Source organism: Scyliorhinus canicula, chromosome 15, assembly GCF_902713615.1.
Source record: "Scyliorhinus canicula chromosome 15, sScyCan1.1, whole genome shotgun sequence".
NCBI classification, from domain to species: domain Eukaryota; kingdom Metazoa; phylum Chordata; class Chondrichthyes; order Carcharhiniformes; family Scyliorhinidae; genus Scyliorhinus; species Scyliorhinus canicula.
Window position 1 is genome coordinate 16,378,488 of NC_052160.1, and position 18,401 is coordinate 16,396,888.

Below are 18,401 nucleotides of genomic sequence, written 5' to 3' on the forward strand. Positions count from 1 at the left end.
CGAATGGCCACTTATCCAAGACAATTGCCTCTCCTCTTGAAACTGTACAACAGCATGAGATCCCTTCGGGAGAGAAAGCGATGTGTTTATTTCTAACTAAAAGACCTTTTCTACACTCTTTCGGGCACTATGCCCGAAGAGGGAGTTGGCGACGGTGGGCTTCCATACGTTGGTCCATGTTTCTGGTTGGCGGGGTACTGCAGTGGTTCGCCACTGCCCTCTGCAGGAAAAAGGCATCATGCCTTCAAAAACAAAGTCAACCTACTTTACATATGACCATAAAATGAAAGGTTTCTTGAAGAATGTCTTCAGTACCTAGAAGATCACATTTGGGTTTCTATTGTTGATCAAGCAATACTGTAGTAGCTTTTATTCATCTTTTTGATTACTTTCAGAGATTTAGCATGCCCCCTCCTCCTGATGATTTTCTGCTTCGTACTTTTGGAACTGAGACATTGCCCACACAAGACAAAAGTCCAACAGTCAATGGTAATGACATAACCACAAAAAAACCTTATCAGGCAAAATGGGAGAAGTGAGGTTGTGCTGACTCTGCAATCTGCTTTTGTTCTTGGTCTGTGTGTTCATTGAAATGTAACAGCTTTTAAATTTGTACCTGACTTTGTATTACCAGTCTGCCTATGAACAGACTCTTACGCCCCTAGATTACACTGTTGTATCATTAGATATTGGTCTATAGGAGAGCACTGCTGAATAATATACTTGTGGTCAAGTGAGCAGCAACAGTATATCCAAAATAATATCGAAAGTTACACCCAAACCTTTACATGTGTAAATATTTTCAAATTAAATATAAATTTAATTTATGACCTGTATGCTGTTCTGGCCCTGCTCAAGCCTGATGGAATAATGCACAACATCTTTGTAAAGTTAGTGATATACCAATTGAACAATGCATTATTCATCGTAGAAGTTATCCTTGAGAGGAGCAAAATGATGATCTGGGTTTAAAGGGGGTATGGGGTAGAGTGTGGATATTGGGTGTTGAAAAAAGATCAAATGGATGGTTTATTGTTCAATGACAATAAATGTGCTGATGAATGTTGCTATTTATTTCAGGCACCTCTGGATTGAACGGTCATTGCCTTATGACAGAGAATGATAGCCGTGAACAATTAAAACTTGACAATCATCCCATCGTTATTAAATATGGCAGAAAGAAGCAAGGCTTGACCAGTTACTTGCTGAATATACATGATCTGATTATGAATGATTATCCAATCGCAGGTTAGTATACTTGTGCACAGCTGAGCACATCCATAATGTTGAATCTGTACTTGTGTTGGGTTTGGGCGTCGCTTTGACCCTTATCCTGATCACTTTGTTTCTGTATTTGTATCACTTATAACTTGGTTCTTATTATCTTGTACCTTTGAGATTATCTTTGCTGAAACCTGATAGCTAGATATGTTTTTGGTGACTTGATCAAGATGCCAAACAAGAAACCTGTCTGTAAATAGCTCTAGCTGTTGGACCTGCATATTCTAATTCTGTAGAAATATGTTTAGTGAATTAAACGGCCGGTCTGAACTATTTTCGATTATGTTGCAGTATATATAGCTGTAAGATGGCTTTAGTTTGCCGCCTTGACTATTTAACCACTGTACCCCTGTACTTTTTCAAAATATATTAGGCACTTTTAGTTCTATAGGATTTGTCCAGAGTGGATGTACAGCTAAAGTGACCGACAGAAGTCCATTGTTGGGCCTCGACTGTGAAATGGTAAGTCACTTCTCCTGTTTAAAGTCCACAGCAATTCAAAGTTATAACTTGAGCGTTGCTGAAAAAGGAGACATGCTATCAAAGCTTTTCACCTGGCACTCATCAGGTTAGCGTGCAAGAAATTCCCAACACTAATAGGGGAACAAGAATTTATGCTGCATGAAGGGAGTGTTGATCGGTTGGCAAGAGGCCTCTTGATTGGTGGAGGCATTGCCATGGAGAATGCTACATGGAACAATCCAGGGAACAGTTGTTCATTCCCCAGGGCAATGCCTTGGCCGATCAAAGTCGGACCAGTCTAGTTTAAATTTGAACAAAGCTGGGCTGTTAACTGTCCCATGCTGCATTCTCCGTGCCTCCCAATTGGAGCCCACTTGCCGATCAATCAGCACTCTTCTCATGCAGTATAAATTCTTATTTCCCCTTTACTGTTGGATATTTCTTGTGAGCTTTCCTGATGAATGCAAGATGAAAACATTTTTTTAGCAATCCACAAGTTATGAAATACCAAACGCGTAATGGTTATAAGTTGAAGGGACAAAAAGTTGGATGGGTTGGGCCAAGTGCAGAAGCTTGATCTAGAAAAGTGCCTGTGAATCCAGAATTCTGGATAAATTCTGTGTTCAGAGAAAATTCTGTGATAGAGAAACAATATTCCTGTTTTTTTTCCCTTTCTTTGTTACTTATAGAACATGTACATGCCATTTCTTGTATAGGTCCCAGGAAGGAGAGTCTTGGGTAGCATTTGTAGCTCTATTGGAATTTAAAGGAAACACTGCTCACATCTCAACATAAAGCATACATTTTCCCAGCTCCAAGTGGTGTATAAGTGGATGCATTGCTTCAATTTTGAATAACGGGGAAGCTAACTACAAGATAATGCCACTGTTTAAATATAGAGCTACTTGCTGCCTGGTCTCAGATTTATTCTGACAATTACGTTTTTCCCAAATAATTTCATTTGTGGAGGGCTTTTTTTTTTGAAGAATAAAAAAAAATCATACAGTGGCAGAAGATCCAAAAATATTCACTTATGAAACAGTTACTGTTATGTAGGCAAATAATGGCAGCCAGTGTCGACGCAACAATGTAAATTAGATCATTCACCAGTTAACTTGCTTTAGATGGTGTTGCTTGTGATATGGTCATGAAATTGGGACAATTACTCCTGTTGGAATAGTGTTATGAAATATTTTACTTCCACCTCAGTTAAATGTCTCATTCAAAAGATGGCATTCATAATAATGCATCATCGCCAAGTACCTCTTCACTGATTATGTGCTTTTAATCTCCAAGCATACCTTCTGACAGGTGGGAGTGCCACTAACCCCATCCACTTCAAATTTGCCGCTGGATTTTTTTACGTCCACATAATGTGGAAGACAGGGCTTCAGTGCAGCATTTTTATCTGAAAGCCAACCTCCAACCGTGATGCACTGCCTCAGTACCACAGTGAAGAATCAGCTTAGATTATATGGTCAAACTCCTGGAGTGCGACTTGAACTCATAACCCTCAGACTTGGAAACGGGAGTGCTAACATTCAGACAAGGCTGACTTCTAACATGGAGAGACAATATAAAATAAAGGTTACATTTCTAAAGGGGGTGCAGGGGCATAGGGGCCTGGGTTAACATGTGCATAAGTCATTGTTAGATCGAACCCGGGTCCTCAGTGATGTAGGCAATAGTGCTACCCACTGCACCACCGTGCCGCCCCACACTCCAGTGGTTTTGGTGAATATGTATGCGCCCACCTAATTGGGATGACGCGGACTTTGTCAAGAAGGTGTTGGCGGCCATCCCCGAGCTAGATTCGCATCAATCAATCATGGGGGCAGTTTTCAATTGTGGATTAGTCCAAGAATGGATAGGTCGAGCCCCAAGTCCTTTGTAACTTCGGGGATGGCAAAGCAGCTGGCAGTGTTCATGGAGCAGATGGGGAGGTGGGTCCATGGAGGTTTTGATACCCGAGGGAGGAGGAGTTTTCCTTCTCTCACGTGCACTGGGTCGACTCCCGAAAAGCTTTTTTTGTGGTGGGAGGTTGTTACTCCCGGGTGTGGTGGGGGCTGGGTACTTGGCAATTGTAATATCAGACCACTCCCCGTGTTATACGGATATGCGGCTGGAGACCAGCAGAGCCCAGCCCTCCACCCCCACCCCCCAAGCTTACAGTACAGATAAGGGGTTTTGTGAGAGGATGACTTTGGCCATCGGGGACTATATGGGATTCGTTAAGAACGAGGAAGTTTCACCCTCCACCTTCTGGGAAGAATTGAAGGTGGTTTCCGGGGAGGAGATAATTTTGTATAAGGCCCACAGGGATAAAGTTGGAAGGGTTGGTTGACTCCATTGTGGAGGTGGACCGACAGCACTCAACGGCCCCGACGGCGAAGTTGTTGCGGAGAGGGAGAAGCTACAGAGATGGAGTCCGTGCTTCTTTCGGTGAGGAAGGTGTTAAGCCAACATATGCCCATGGAGGTGATCACCTATGGAACAGTGCCCAAGGATGGCGACAGGACCATATTTAAAAGTGTCTAGATATTGACCGACAACCGTCAGCCCCTGACAAACCCCGTCTGGTCCTCGGAGACCACCTCCGGCAAGCACCCCTGCAGTCACGTCACCGGCACCTTAGCTAGTACCTTTGTGTCAGTATTCAATAGGCCTGTAAGACCCACACTCCAAGGGATCTTTGTCCTTCTTCGGGTTCAAAGAGGTTGACTCCTGCGCCAACGTGGCCGTCAACACCCTCTGAGACAGAGAGTCATTAAATATAACCAATAAGTGTGCCGCCAGCAAGGCCACGAACTGTTGATAGAATTCCACCGGGAAACCATCCAGCCCTAATGCCTGCCTCAACTGCATGGAACAAAGACTATCCATAATCTCCTCCAAATCCAGCAGTGTCTCCAGCCCCTGCTTCCTCTCTCTATTCACTACCGAGAAGGCCAACTCTTCCAAATACTGCTCCATCCCCAAGTCATCCTCCAGTGGCTCAGATTTGTACAGCCTCTGGTAGAAAACCTCAAATGCCCCATTAATCCTATCTGGAGCCATAGCCAGCCCCCTCCCTTGTCCTTAACCTGGGCTATCTTCCACACGGCTGCCTGCCGCCTCAACTGGTGAGCCAATAAACGGCTGGTCTTCTGACTGAATGGTGGAGCAGGCTCGAAGGGCCAAATGGCCTCCTCCTGCTTCTATATTCAATGTTTCTATACATATTTGATTTGAGAATTAAGTCCAAAGTGCGTTTTTTTTTAAAGTATACAAAGCAGCCCTTGACTCCTGAGGAGTAGCTGATTGAGAGTTGTGGCCATTGCAATTTGTGATTCTAGTGGGGTTGAGTTCAGGTCAATAGACGGTTTAAAAATTCCAGTGTTCTGCAATTTGACTGAGAAGCTTCCCTTCCTGCTTTGCAGCTATGGTGTTTGATGACTTGGTTTACTTCTGCAATCACAGAGAGAGAGATCTGCAAAAGCTTTTGCTGGCGTGTTACTGCTGGCTGGCTTTTTTGCTTCTGTGTCACACACACTCTGATACCCCACAGCACTAGTTCACACACACACACTTGGGTCAGCTTTCAAGCTGGCTTTTAACCCAGCGTTTGCATATTCCTAGAATGTGAAATCCGCAAATCCATCTGGGACATTACGCACAGAATATCTCTTGTTGAGACAATACTCGTATCCCATTGTCCGCACTGGAGATGGCAATTAGTTTCTGTATGCTTTAGAAGCATTCTTGTCTGGAAAAAGAAAGGGGTTCCATTGTCTCTCTCGTATCACCTACCAGTGGCTGACTTTACCTCCACAGCCATCTTTGGCTTGCATGTCCATTTTGGAAAAATTCTTGGGTCTTATTTAAAATTCAATATTTCCGGAAGTAAATGGGTGTTTTTTCTCCATTATACAGGGTATTTGCCTTTATTAGCCAAGGAATAGAATATAAGAACTGGGAGTTTATACAGGAGCTCCATGATAAACACCGTTAGGGTACAACTGGAGTATGGTGTGTAGGTATGGTCCAGGAAAGATGGGATTGGACTAGAGAAAGCACAGCAAATACCTATGACGATGTTACCTAGATTGGAGAACTTTAGAGCAGTCGAGACTAAGGGGTGATTGAAGTGTATATAATTTTGAGATATCTTGATAAGAGTAGGGTGAGGGATTCAGAATCAGGGGTCATAGATTTAGGGGAAAGGGTTGGGAGGTTTTGAAGTGATTTGTGGGGAAATCTTTTCACCAAGGGGATACTGGGAATCTGGAACTGATTGTCTGAAAAGGTGCTAGAGGCAGAAATCCTCATTACAGTTCAAAAATACTTAGATTGGCACTTGAAGTTCCATAACCTACAAGGTTATGGACGAAGAGTTAGAAAGTGGCAGGATGTCTTTTTGTCAATTGCCCTGGGCACGATGGGCAGCAAAGATTCCTTCCATGTTGTAACTTTTTGTAATTTCATGATTAGTCTTGACTTTGTGAAATATGTGCACATAATGCTGATTTACCACTGCGGTAGGTTCAGTTTCTTATTACATTAAACTTGAATTGTAAGTACTTTATTGTTGTATTCATTTGAATTATTCCAGTGCCTGACTTTACAAGGGACTGAACTGACTCGTGTCTCTATTGTCAATGCCGAGGGACACTGCATGTTGGATGAGCTGGTGAAGCCAGACAACCTGATCCTCGACTACCGCACCAGGTAATGATTAAATGGTTGGATTTGGATTTTGTTCATTGTCAAGTGTACCGAGGTACAGTGAAAAGTATTTTTCTGCGAGCAGCTCAACAGATCATTAAGTACATTAAAATAAAATAAAATAAATACATAATAGGGCAACACAAGGTACACAATGTAACTACACAAACACCGGCGGCATAACACACCGGTGTTATGCACTTTTGGAAGGAGAATTTGGGGCATAGACTATTTTCTAAATTGGAAGATGCTTAGCAAATCAGAAGCTCAAAGGGACTTGGGAGTCCTTGTTCACGACTCTCCTAAGGTTAACGTGCAGGTTCAGTCGGCAGTTAGGAATGCAATGTTAGCATTCATGTTGAGAGGGCTAGAATACAAGACCAGGGATGTACCTCTGAGGCTATATACGGCTGGTCAGACCCCATTTGGAGTATTGTGAGCAGTTTTGGGCCCCGTATCTAAGGAAGGATGTGCTGGCCTTGGAAAGGGTCCAGAGAAGGTTCACAAGAATGATCCCTGGAATGAAGAGCTTGTCGTAGGAGGAACAGTTGAGGACTCTGGGTCTGTACTCGTTGGAGTTTAGAAGGATGAGGGAAGATCTTATTGAAACTTAGAGGATACTGCGTGGCCTGGATAGAGTGGGCGTGGAGAGAATATATCCACTTGTAGGAAAAACTAGAAGCAGAGGACACCATCTCAGACTAAAGGGGCAACCCTTTAAAACAGAGATGAGGAGGAATTTCTTCAGACAGAGGGTGGTGAATCTGTGAAACTCTTTGCTGCAGAAAGCTGTGGAGGCCAAATCACTGAGTGTCTTTAAAACAGAGATAAATAGGTTTTAAATAGGTAAGAGGATCAGGGGTTATAGGGAGAAGGCAGGAGAATGGGGATGGGAAAAATATCAGCCATGATTGAATGGCGGAGCAGACTCAATGGGCCGAGTAATTCTGCTCCTATGTCTTATGGTATCGGGTGAAGCATACAGGGGTATAGTGTTAATCAGTGTCAGTCCATAAGAGGGTCGTTTAGGAGTCTGGTAACAGCGGGGAAGAAGTTGTTTTTGAGTCTGTTTGTGCGTGTTCTCAGACTTTGTATCTCCTGCCCGATGGAAGAAGTTAGAGTGAGTAAGCCGGGTGGGAGGGGTCTTTGATTATGCTGCCCGCTTTCCCCAGGCAGCGGGTTAAAGATCATTTTACTATAGTATTGTAGGTTTGCTTCATAAATGTATAAAAAGGGTCCTTTTTTGCCTCAGGTTTCACGGTGGAGGACACAAGTACCACCCAGGTAATGAGAGGTATTAGAAAGGGAGGAACGTAGAGAAATCATCATTAATAGGGAAAAAGTACTAAATAAACTAATAGGATTGAAAACAGACAAGTCCCCAAGGCCTGATGGCCTACGTCCTAGGGTCTTGAAGGAAGTGGCAGCGGAGATGACGGATCCATTGGTTATAATATTCGAAAATTCCCTGGATGCAGGCACGGTTCTAGTGGATTGGAACAATGCTAATGTTATGCCCTTATTCAAAAAGAAAGGGAGGCAAAAAGTAGGAAACTGTGAACTAGTTAGTATGTCATTGGGAAATTGTGAGAATCCATTATTAAGGAAGTACTAACAGGACATTTAGAAAGTCAAAAAGCAATCCAGCAGAGTCAGCATGGTTCTTTTTTTAAAATACAGAGTACCCAATTAATTTATTTTCCAATTAAGGGGCAATTTAGCATGGCCAATCCACCTACCGTGCACATATTTTTGGGTTGTGGGGGTGAGACCCACGCAGACATGAGGAGAATGTGCAAACTCCATACGAACAGTGACCCAGGGCTGGGATCGAACCCAGGCCCTCGGCGCCATGAGGCAGCAGTGCTAACGACTGCACCACCGTGCCACCCTGAGTCAGCATGGTTCAGTGACGAATAAATCGTGTTTGACTAATTTGCGAGAGCTGTTCAAAGATGCAACAAGCCAAGTGGATAATGAACATCCTGTAGATATATGTGGACTTCCAGGAGGCATTTGATAAAGTGCCTCACGAAAGATTAATACACAAGGTAAGATCACATGGGATGAGGAGTAAGTTTTTAGCTTGAATAGAAGACAGAAGGCAGAGAGTTGGGATAAATGGGTCTTTTTCTGGTTGGCAAGAGGTGAGCTGGCACAGGGTGGGTTTTCAGGCTCCAACTATTCACAAAATATAATAATGATGTGGATGTTGGGATAGAAGGTACGATAGCCAAATTTGCAAATTACACTAAAATAGATGGGAGAATAAGTTGGATTGAGGTATAAGAAATTTAAAAATGCAAATAGATAAGTTAGGTGAGTGGGTCAAAATTTGACAGATGGAGTTTAACGTGGGTTAGTGTGAGGTTCCCCGTTTTGGTCAGGAAAAATGGAAAGGCAACTTATTATCTAAATGGAGAGAAACTTCAGAGTGCTTCAGTGCAGAGGGATCTGGGTGTCCTCATGCATGAATCTCAAAAAACTCGTCTGCAGGTATAGCAGGTAATAAGGAAGGCAAATGGAATTTTGGCCTTTATCGCTAAAGGGATTGAGTGTATAAGTAGGGAAGTGTTGCTACAACTGTATAAGGCATTGGTGAGACTGCGCATGAAGTGCTCTGTACAGTTTTGGTCTCTTTATTTGACGCAGTTCAGAGGAGATTCAATGGATTAATTCCAGAGATAAGGGGTTTGTCTTATGAAGAAAAGATCGAGCAGTTTAATTCTCTTGAATTTAGAAGAATGAGAAGAGATCTAATTTGAAATAGAGAAGATGATAAAAGGTATTGACAGAGTGAAAGAATGAATGAATGAAAATTGCTTATTGTCACAATAGGCTTCAAATGAAGTTACTGTGAAAAGCCCCTAGTCGCCACATTCCAGCGCCTGTTTGGGGAGGCTGGTACGGGAATTGAACCGTGCTGCTGGCCTGCCTTGGTCTGCTTTCAAAGCCAGCGATTTACCCCTGTGCTAAACCAGCCAACCAGTAGATGTAGAGCGGATGCTTCCTCTTTTGGGACAATCTAGAAAGAGAGGTCATAGTTTTAGGAGAAGGGGTAGCAGATTTAAATCAGATGAGGGATAATTACTTCTCTCAAAGAGTTTTGAATCTGTGGAATTCGCTGTCCCAGAGTGCGTGGATTCCGGGAAATTGGGTAAATTTAAGGAGGGGTGGACATTTTTTAAATTAGTAATGTGTTGATGGGCTATGGAGAACAGGCAGGAAAGTGGAGTTGAGACTGGGAGGAGATCAGCCATGATCGTATTGAATGGCGGAGCAGGCTCGAGGGGCTCGTGTGCTGATACACATTTTTCTTCAAATATTTGTGACTATCAAAGTTTTGTGTTTTTTATGTGCCATAGTTTCTGCTCTGATAACATAAAGCTCCAAGTTGTATTATTATAGAATCCCTACAGGGCAGCACGGAGGTGCAGTGGATAGCACTGCTGTCTCATGGCGCCAAGGTCCCGTTTCGTTCCCAGCTCTGGTCACTGTCTGTATGAAGTTTGCACATTCCCCTCGTCTTTGCGTGGGTTTCACCCCCACAGCCCAAAGATGTGCAGGGTAGGTGGATTGGTCACGCTAAATTGCCCCTTAATTGGAAAAAATGAATTGGGCACTCTAAATTTAAAAACAATTATAGAATCCCTACAGTGCAGAAGGAGGCCATTCGGCCCATCGGGTCTGCACCGACCCTTCGATCAAGCACTCTGCCCATTTACAAGTGTCTGCCCCGATAATATCATAACCTAACCTGCACATCCCTGGACATTAAGGGGCAATTTAGCATGGCCAATCCACCTTACCCGCACAACCTGGACTGTGGGAGGAAACCTGAGAACCCAGAGGAAACCCACGCAGAGATGGAGAGACCATGCAATCTTTACACGGATAGTCACCCAAGGCTGGAATTGAACCTGGGTCCCTGTGCTGTGAGGCAGCAGTGCTAACCACTAATACTGCCCTTTGCTTGTCCTCAGGAAGGAGTCCCTTTATGTGTGTCTGTGGGAAGGCCCCCTATTTTTGAGGTCTTGGAGTCCCTTTAATTAGGAAGTCTTGTGTGGGGGGGGGCGTTCCTTTGTCTCTGGGAGGGGGGTCTGATGTGGGTGGAGCGGGCAGGTCTGGCATTGTGGGGGAGAGAGGATGGACTTTGGGGTCAACTCCCTTAAGGGGTTACCACTTTGGCCTCAGCGAGGTCCACCATGTCAGGGCCACGCTGGTAAATACCAATAATGATCCCCACCCACGTGATTCCTGGCGCAGAGGACCGGAGATTCTGGAACAAAAACAGAAAATGCTGGCCAATCTCAGCAGGCCTGACAGCAGTTGTGGAGAGAGAAGGGAGCTATGGGTTTGTGACTGGATAACTCTTTTGTCAAAGCTAGAGAGGCTGGAAATGGGGTCAGATTGATACTGTAGTGGGGGGAAGTGGGAGTGGGGGGCTGGATAGGGGGCAGCGATAGGTGGACAAAGATGTTGAGGACAGAAGATAAAAGGAATGTAAATGGAGTGGATTAAGGCTAAGAAGGGTGCTGATATTGGCACATAAAGAGATTGGAATGTGTGAATGGCAGAACAAAGGTGAGCAGTGTGTTCAAGGGGCAACTAGGAACAGTTGGCCCAAGTGGGTGGAGGGGAGGGGAACAGTGGAGAATCTGGTAGAAATGGGTCATTAGGTCCCATTTTAATCCTCCCTCTGACACGCGGGTGGGAACCACGAACCCGCCACCAGCAGGGGGCTGGAGCATTGCAAAGATCCTGTTTTTACTCCAGACGCTCGATTCTCCGCCACTTCAGGAATCCTGCTACCAGCAGCAGGCGATGGAGAACCCAGGCCATTGTCTGCTGTGGGTCTACATGTGCTTTGGAAGGTCCTGTGGTGGAAGGCATTATATAAATAAATGAAAGATTTTTATTTTATTGATGTAGCTTACTTGGGGGCAAGTGGGTGAATTGCATGCAAAATGTCTGGGGTATTTGATCTTATAATCGTTCTAGTGATTTTGTGGAGTGCAGGGATGTTTGATATAGGTTTGAGTGTTTGGTGGTTAAAATATGGATCTTGTCTGGATGTTTGCAATGGCATTTGGCAGAAGGCAAGTCTGAAGATTGCTTCTCGGATCAGAAATGTTGCCATAGGTTTTTCTAATGTGACATTATTGCACATTATGGACAACATGGAATTGAAGCTAATTGGTGGCTGTTTGAAAGTCAGCATATGCAATCTGACATTTTAACAGTTCAACTGAAGTATTGATGGGCCACATATTAAGCAGCAGTTCAGCCTTTATGACAGAATGTTATTGGATTTTGATATGTAAGATAACAAACTCATCCAGACTGTTTTAATATCAGCAGTCAGAGAATATTCAAAGTTAGATTCTGCTTGGCCATACTCATTTGCATGATGTAAGATTAAATAAACCACCATGTTGAAAATTTCCCATTTCATTTAAGTTTGTTCTGGTAACCACATTGACTGGAATAAAAAATTTCAACTCTGCTACTATTTACCTTCATAAACGCCCAAAAAACTCCATCTAATTTTAGCCTGCAATGCAACTCCAAATTGTCATTGATTCTTTTGTTAAGACCTTATAAACCTTCTTCAAATATGCAAATAATATAAGCTGTGAGTTGGGTTCTATCTTGTGTCACTTAACACTAACCCTCCAAGGTGTGGATTGATTATTTTCCAGATTTATTTAAATGTTTCAATTTTATTGAAGTAAAGTAGAAATATATGGTTATCAAGTATGCACAATGAATGAAAATTATCTTAATTGTAAGTTTGATGCTTTTTAATTTGGTAATTATGGTGATGTTTTATTAAATGTGAGTTCAACAATGATGAAATGTTCTGAAGTTGCCGCTCTGCATTGTCACAAATTGCGTATTCAGGTTCTCTGGGATTACTCCGATGATGCTGATGCCAGTGACAACAAAGCTGTGTGATGTTCAAGCCAAACTGAAGAAGATCTTACCCAAAGATGCTGTGCTTGTGGGCCATTCTTTAAATAATGACTTGAAAGCTTTAAAGGTAAGTGTTCTACGTGTCTCTGTAATTTGTAACCCATAATCGTTACATGGATTTGAGGCAGATCTTAAGGTCTCTCTTAACATGAAATGAGACCTGACCCATGATTTTTTTTTCATAAACATTTTATTGAGGTATTTTTTGGTATTATAACAACAACACAATAAACAATGTACATGAAACTATAAACATAGTGCAAAAGCCGTCTCCCCCCTTATAGGTCCCACCTTTATTAACCCCCTACTCTAAGCTAAACTAACCCCCCCTTCTGCTGACGATTAATTTTCCGCGAAGAAGTCGACGAACGGTTGCCACCTCCAGGCAAATCCTAACAGTGACCCTCTCAAAGCAAACCTTGTCCGATAGCCAGGTCTCCGACTTTTAGCTTTGAGTCCCTCCAAGCTAATAGTGTCCGTCTCCGGGCTACTATGGAAGCAAAGGCCAGAACGCCTGCCTCTTTCTCCTCCTGGATTCCCGGATCTTCCGACACCCCAAAAATCGCCACCTCTGGACTCAGCGCCACCCTTGTTTTTAACACTGTGGTCATGACATCTGCAAACCTCTGCCAAAATCCCCTAAGCTTCGGACATGCCCAGAGCATGTGGACATGGTTCGCTGGTCCTCCCGCATATTTTGCTCACCTGTCTTCCACCCCAAAGAATCTGCTCATCCGGTGAACGACCTTAAATTGTATCAGGCTGAGCCTGGCACATGTTGCGGACGAGTTAACTCTACTCAATGCATCCGCCCATAGACCATCCTCTATCTCTCCTCCCAGCTCCTCCTCCCACTTGCGCTTCAGCTCCTCGGTCTGCGTCTCCTCTCACCCCATAAGTTCCTTGTAAATGTCCGAGACGCTCCCTTCTCCTACCCACCCTCTGGAAACTACCCTGTCCTGAATTCCCCTTAGCGGTAGGAGCGGGAAGGTTGACACCTGTTTACGTAGGAAGTCCCGCACCTGCAGATACCGGAATTCGTTTCCCCTCGCCAACCTTCTCTTCCAGCGCTCTCATACTCGGAAAGCTCCCCTCTATAAACATATCCCCATCCTCTCAATCCCTGCTCTCCGCCATATCCGAGCCCCCCGTCCATCCTCCCCGGGGCAAACCGGTGATTATTACAGATTGGGGACCAGACCGTTGCTCCCTCTGCTCCCACATGTCTCCTCCATTGCCCCCAGACTCTCGGGGCCGCCACCACCACAGGCCTGTTGGAGGACCGTGCCGGCGGGAATGGCAGAGGCGTAGGTACCAACGCCCCGAAATTGGTGCCCTTGCATGAAGCTGCCTCCATACGCTCCCATGCTAACCCTTCCCCCACCACCCACTTCCTGATCATGGCTATATTCGCCGCCCAGTAATAGTTACTAAAATTTGGCAGCTAAAATCCCGGACTTCGCTCAATCATTACCTTCCTTACCCGCGGGGTCTAACCCGCCCAAACAAAGCCAGAGATCACTTTGTTGACCCATTTAAAAATGGACCGCGAAATAAAGATGGGGAGACATTGAAACACGAACAGGAATTTCGGAAGGATCGTCATCTTCACCGTCAGAACCCTCCCAGCTAATGACAACGGGAGCGCGTCCCATCTCCAAACATCGTCCTTCATTTGGTCTACTAGCCGGGTCAGATTTAATTTATGCAGCCTGTCCCATTCCCGCGCCACTTGAATGCCTAGGTACCTAAAGCTTCCCCCTACTAGTCTAAATGGCAGCTCCCCCAATCGCCTCTCCTGTCCCCTCGTCTGGACCACAAACATTTCACTTTTTCCCATATTTAGCTTATACCCCAAAAACCAGCCAAATTCCCCTAGAATGCTCATGATTTCTTCCATCCCCTCTAATGGGTCCGATACATACAGAAGCAGGTCATCTGCATCGAGCACCCCCCCAAACCCCGCCGGATCAGCCCCTTGAAGCTCTCAGAGCAATTGCCAGCGGCTCTATAGCTAGCGCGAACAACATTGGGGAGAGGGGGCATCCCGGTCTCGTCCCCCGGTGCAGTCTAAAATAGTCCGAAGTTGTCCTATTCGTCCGTACACTTGCCCTTGATACAGAAACCTGACCCAGTCAATAAAGCCTCGCCCAAATCCAAACCGTCCCAATACCTCCCACAAATAATCCCGTTCTACCCGATCAGAAGCCTTTTCTGCATCCATTGCAATCACTTTTTTTTTTTTCTTTTTTTTTATAAATGTTTTTTATTGAGTTTTCATATTTTATATATGACAAATTACAAGTTATTAGAGAGAGAGAAAAAAAAACAAAAAAAAAACAAAGGAAAACACAAAAAATTTTTACATGAATATTTACAGGTAAGCATCTTCATAACAATAATTGTGGCCGCCCCCTTTAGCCAGCATACATATTTTACATTCCCCAATATGGCCGAGGCACATGTTTATAGGCATTTATTTATAGTTTGGTTTTGGGCCTTGGCTTGCCATCAAACCCCCATACCGAGCCCGTAGCCCCCCCCCCCCCCCGGCTACCTTCCCCCGATTCCCGCCCATTTTCCCCTGGTTCTTGGCCACCCGACTATTCTTCCTCATGTACGTTGGCCACAAACAGGTCCCGGAACAGTTGCATGAATGGCTCCCATGTTCTGTGGAAGCCGTCGTCCGACCCTCGGATGGCGAATTTGATTTTCTCCATTTGGAGAGATTCCGAGAGGTCGGACAGCCAGTCTGCAGATCTGGGTGGTGCTGCTGACCGCCAGCCAAACAGGATTCTACGGCGGGCAATCAGGGAGGCAAAGGCAAGGGCGTCCGCCCTCCTCCCCAGGAATAGATCTGGCTGGTCTGAAACCCCGAAGACCGCCACTATCGGGCATGGCTCCACCCTCACCCCCACCACTTTGGACATAGCCTCGAAGAAGGCTGTCCAGTACTCCACAAGTCTGGGGCAAGACCAGAACATGTGGGCGTGGTTGGCCGGGCCTCTCTGGCACCGCTCACATTTGTCCTCCACCTCCGGGAAGAACCTACTCATACGGTTTCTCGTTAAGTGGGCTCTATGTACCACTTTTAGTTGCGTCAGGCTGAGCCTTGCGCACGTGGAGGTGGAGTTGACCCTATGCAGTGCTTCGCTCCAGAGTCCCCACCCTATCTCCATCCCCAGGTCGTCCTCCCATTTCCTTCTTGTTGCGTCCAGTACGGTGTCGTCCCTGTCTACCAGTTGGTCATACATGTCACTACAGTTCCCTTTCTCTAGGATACTTGCGTCCAGTAGGTCTTCCAATAGTGTCTGTCGTGGCGGTTGTGGGTACGTCCTTGTCTCCTTTCGTAGGAAGTTTTTGAGCTGCAGGTACCGTAGCTCGTTCCCCCCAGCTAGCTGAAATTTCTCTGTCAGTTCGTCCAGTGTTGCGATCCTGTCGTCCGTGTATAGGTCCCTGACTGTCAGTGTCCCCCCGTCCTGCCTCCACCTTTTGAAGGTGGCGTCGGTCAGTGCTGGTTTGAACCTATGGTTGTTGCAGATGGGAGCCTTGTCCGACATTTTGTACAGGCCAAATTGCTGCCGCAGTTGGTTCCAGGATTGGAGGGTGGCTGTCACCACTGGGCTGGTGGAGTGTTTTTTGGGTGGGGATGGGAGTGCTGTCGTGGCGAGGGCCCGGAGGGAGGTTCCCATGCAGGAGGCCTCCTCCGCACGCACCCACTCGGCTTCTGGCTCCTGGATCCATCCCCTTACTCGCTCGGCTGTTGCCGCCCAGTGGTAGAATTGTAGATTCGGGAGGGCTAGCCCCCCCCTGGATTTTGTTTTTTGTATGACCTTCTTTGGGATCCTAGCATTTTTACCCCCCCCATACGAACGCCATGATATGTTTGTCCAGCGCTTTGAAAAAGGCCTTGGGGATGTAGATCGGAATGGATCTAAACAGGAAAAGGAACCTGGGCAGTACGTTCATTTTGATCGTCTGGACTCTCCCCGCGAGGGAGAGCGGGAGTGTGTTCCATCTTTGCAGGTCCTTTTTAACTTCCTCCGTCAGGCTGGTGAGGTTCCATTTGTGGACCCCTTTCCAGTCATGGGCTATTTGGATCCCCAGGTAGCGGAATTTATTTCGGGCTTGTTTGAACGGCAGGTCCTTTAGCGCTGCCCCCCCCCCCCCCCCCCCCCCTTGCGGGTGTACTGGGAAGATCTCACTTTTGCTCATGTTGAGTTTGTAGCCCGAGAAGGCTCCAAACTCTTTCAGGAGCGCTATGATTCTGTCCATGCTGCTTTGTGGGTCCGAGATATAGAGGAGCAGATCATCCGCATAGAGTGAGACTCTGTGCTCTCTACCTCCCCTTCGGATCCCCCTCCAATTTTTTGCTGCCCTGAGCGCGATTGCTAGCGGTTCGATTGCTAGTGCGAACAGCAGCGGGGACAGTGGGCATCCTTGTCTGGTGCCCCTGTGCAGCTGGAAGTATTGGGAGTTGGTATTGTTGGTCCGTACACTCGCCATGGGAGCGTTGTATAGGAGCTTTACCCAAGCGGTGAACCCTGTTCCAAGCCCGAACCGCTCCAGTACCTCTATGAGGTATTTCCATTCGACTCTGTCGAAGGCCTTTTCTGCGTCCAGGGAGACGATCACCTCTTGTGTTCTCTCCCCGGAAGGGGTCATTATCACGTTCAGCAGGCGCCTGATGTTCGCGGTAAGCTGTCTACCTTTGACGAAGCCCGTCTGGTCCTCTGTGACCACCTCAGGTACACAGTCTTCTAGCCTTTTGGCTATGATTTTGGCCAGTATTTTGGCGTCTGCGTTCAGCAGAGATATGGGTCTGTATGACCCACATTCCGTTGGGTCTTTGTCTTTCTTAGGTATCAGCGAGATTGAGGCCTGTGCTAACGTGGGTGGCAGTGTGCCCCTAGCTAGCGAGTCTGTGAACATCTCCCGCAGGTGCGGGGCCAGCGCTGTCGCGAATTTTTTGTAGAAGTCCGCCGGGAATCCGTCCGGTCCCGGCGCCTTCCCCGTCTGCATGGAGCTAATGCTCTCCATGATCTCTCCCAGTGCTAGTGGTGCTTCCAGATCCCGTTTTCTGCCCTCTCCCACGACTGGTATGTCCAGTCCATCAAGAAACCGGTTCATCCCAGCCTTCCCCGTTGGGGGCTCCGAGGTGTATAGCTCTTGGTAGAAGGCCTTGAAGGTTTCGTTAATCCTCTCTGGTTCTGTTTCCCACGTGCCTCTGGTACCTCTGATTTGCGCAATTTCCCTGCTGGCTGCCTGCTTTCTCAGCTGGTGTGCCAACAGGCGGCTGGCTTTGTCTCCGTGTTCGTACAGGGCCCCGCGTGCCTGGCGGAGTTGGTGTACTGCTTTCCTGGTGGAGAGCAGGTCAAAGTTCCTTTGTAATTCTTTTCTCTCCGCCAGGAGCTCTACGGTCGGGGCCTCGGAGTATTTACGGTCTACCTCCAGTATGGAGTCGACCAGCTTCTGCCTAGCCACCCTTTCCTCCCTATCTCTTTGCGCTTTGTAGGCAATGATTTCCCCTCTTAGTACGGCCTTAAGCGCTTCCCAGAACGTGGAGGATGAGACCTCCCCGTTTTGGTTGTTCTCCGTGTATTCCGCTATGGCCCGCGCTATCCTTTCGCTGAAGGCCTTGTCAGCTAGTAAGGCACCGTCCAGCCTCCATGTGGGGCGCTGGGCCCTTCCCGTCTCCAGCCGCACGTCCATGTAGTGTGGGGCGTGGTCTGATATCACAATTGCGGAATATTCCACCTTGTCTATCCCTGGAAGCACCGTTTTCCCCACCACAAAGAAGTCAATTCTGGTGTACACATTGTGTACTGGGGAGAAGAAAGAGAATTCTTTCTCCCCCGGGTGGGCGAATCTCCAGGGGTCCACTGCTCCCATCTGCTCCATATAGTGACTGAGTTCCCTTGCCATGTTTGAGGTTTTCCCCGTTCTGGAGTTTGATCTGTCCGTCTTTGGGTCCTGTA

General features: G+C 46.3%; 1 protein-coding gene across 2 annotated transcripts in view; it reads left to right on the forward strand.

Annotated features, from left to right (window-relative positions):
• Positions 1-18,401, forward strand: part of LOC119978268 (RNA exonuclease 5-like) — a 75,298-nt gene that overhangs the window by 11,939 nt on the left and 44,958 nt on the right. For both annotated transcript variants that reach the window (XM_038819756.1, XM_038819757.1), the window contains 5 exons: positions 396-489; positions 1,081-1,248; positions 1,655-1,743; positions 6,335-6,450; positions 12,352-12,490. In XM_038819756.1, the coding sequence (XP_038675684.1) occupies positions 396-489; positions 1,081-1,248; positions 1,655-1,743; positions 6,335-6,450; positions 12,352-12,490 (606 nt within the window). The remainder of the gene's footprint in view (positions 1-395; positions 490-1,080; positions 1,249-1,654; positions 1,744-6,334; positions 6,451-12,351; positions 12,491-18,401) is intronic.